We start from the raw sequence: 318 nt of genomic DNA, 5'->3' as shown, positions 1-318 counted from the left end.
TTTCTTCTCTTTCCCTTCTTCTTTCTCTGTCTCCTTTGATCCTGTTGTTTCATGAGGCAGCCCTCCATGAGCCTTTACATCATAAGCACTTTTCACCTCTAAAAAGGCTGAAGATGGCGCAGAGGATAGAAATCCCCCCTGTGAGAAAGGGATGACTCCTCCTGCCTTTGCCTCCTGCTGTACATACACTCCATCCTTGGTCTGAAGCTGAACGGGTGTAGTTGAAGCCGCAGCGGCTGCAGCGGCCCCTGTCTGCTCGGCGACGGGTGGGAGACCCAAGGCTAGGAGAATCTCTGGAGAGACAGAAGGACAGGCCCC

The 318-nt window shown here is 53.5% G+C and overlaps 1 protein-coding gene across 1 annotated transcript; it reads right to left on the bottom strand.

Annotated features, from left to right (window-relative positions):
* Positions 1-100: 100 nt before the first annotated feature.
* On the bottom strand, positions 101-292 carry CSUI_011519 (uncharacterized protein; the record flags this gene model as incomplete). Its single annotated transcript, XM_068071617.1, has 1 exon — positions 101-292. A coding segment is annotated over one exon (192 nt), but the record flags the coding sequence as incomplete, so codon positions are not given.
* Positions 293-318: the final 26 nt, after the last annotated feature.

This window comes from Cystoisospora suis (genome assembly GCF_002600585.1).
Source record: "Cystoisospora suis strain Wien I chromosome Unknown contig_12870, whole genome shotgun sequence".
Lineage (NCBI taxonomy): Eukaryota > Apicomplexa > Conoidasida > Eucoccidiorida > Sarcocystidae > Cystoisospora > Cystoisospora suis.
The sequence above is the reverse complement of the archived record's forward strand: the minus strand, read 5'-3'. Positions and strand labels throughout refer to the sequence as shown.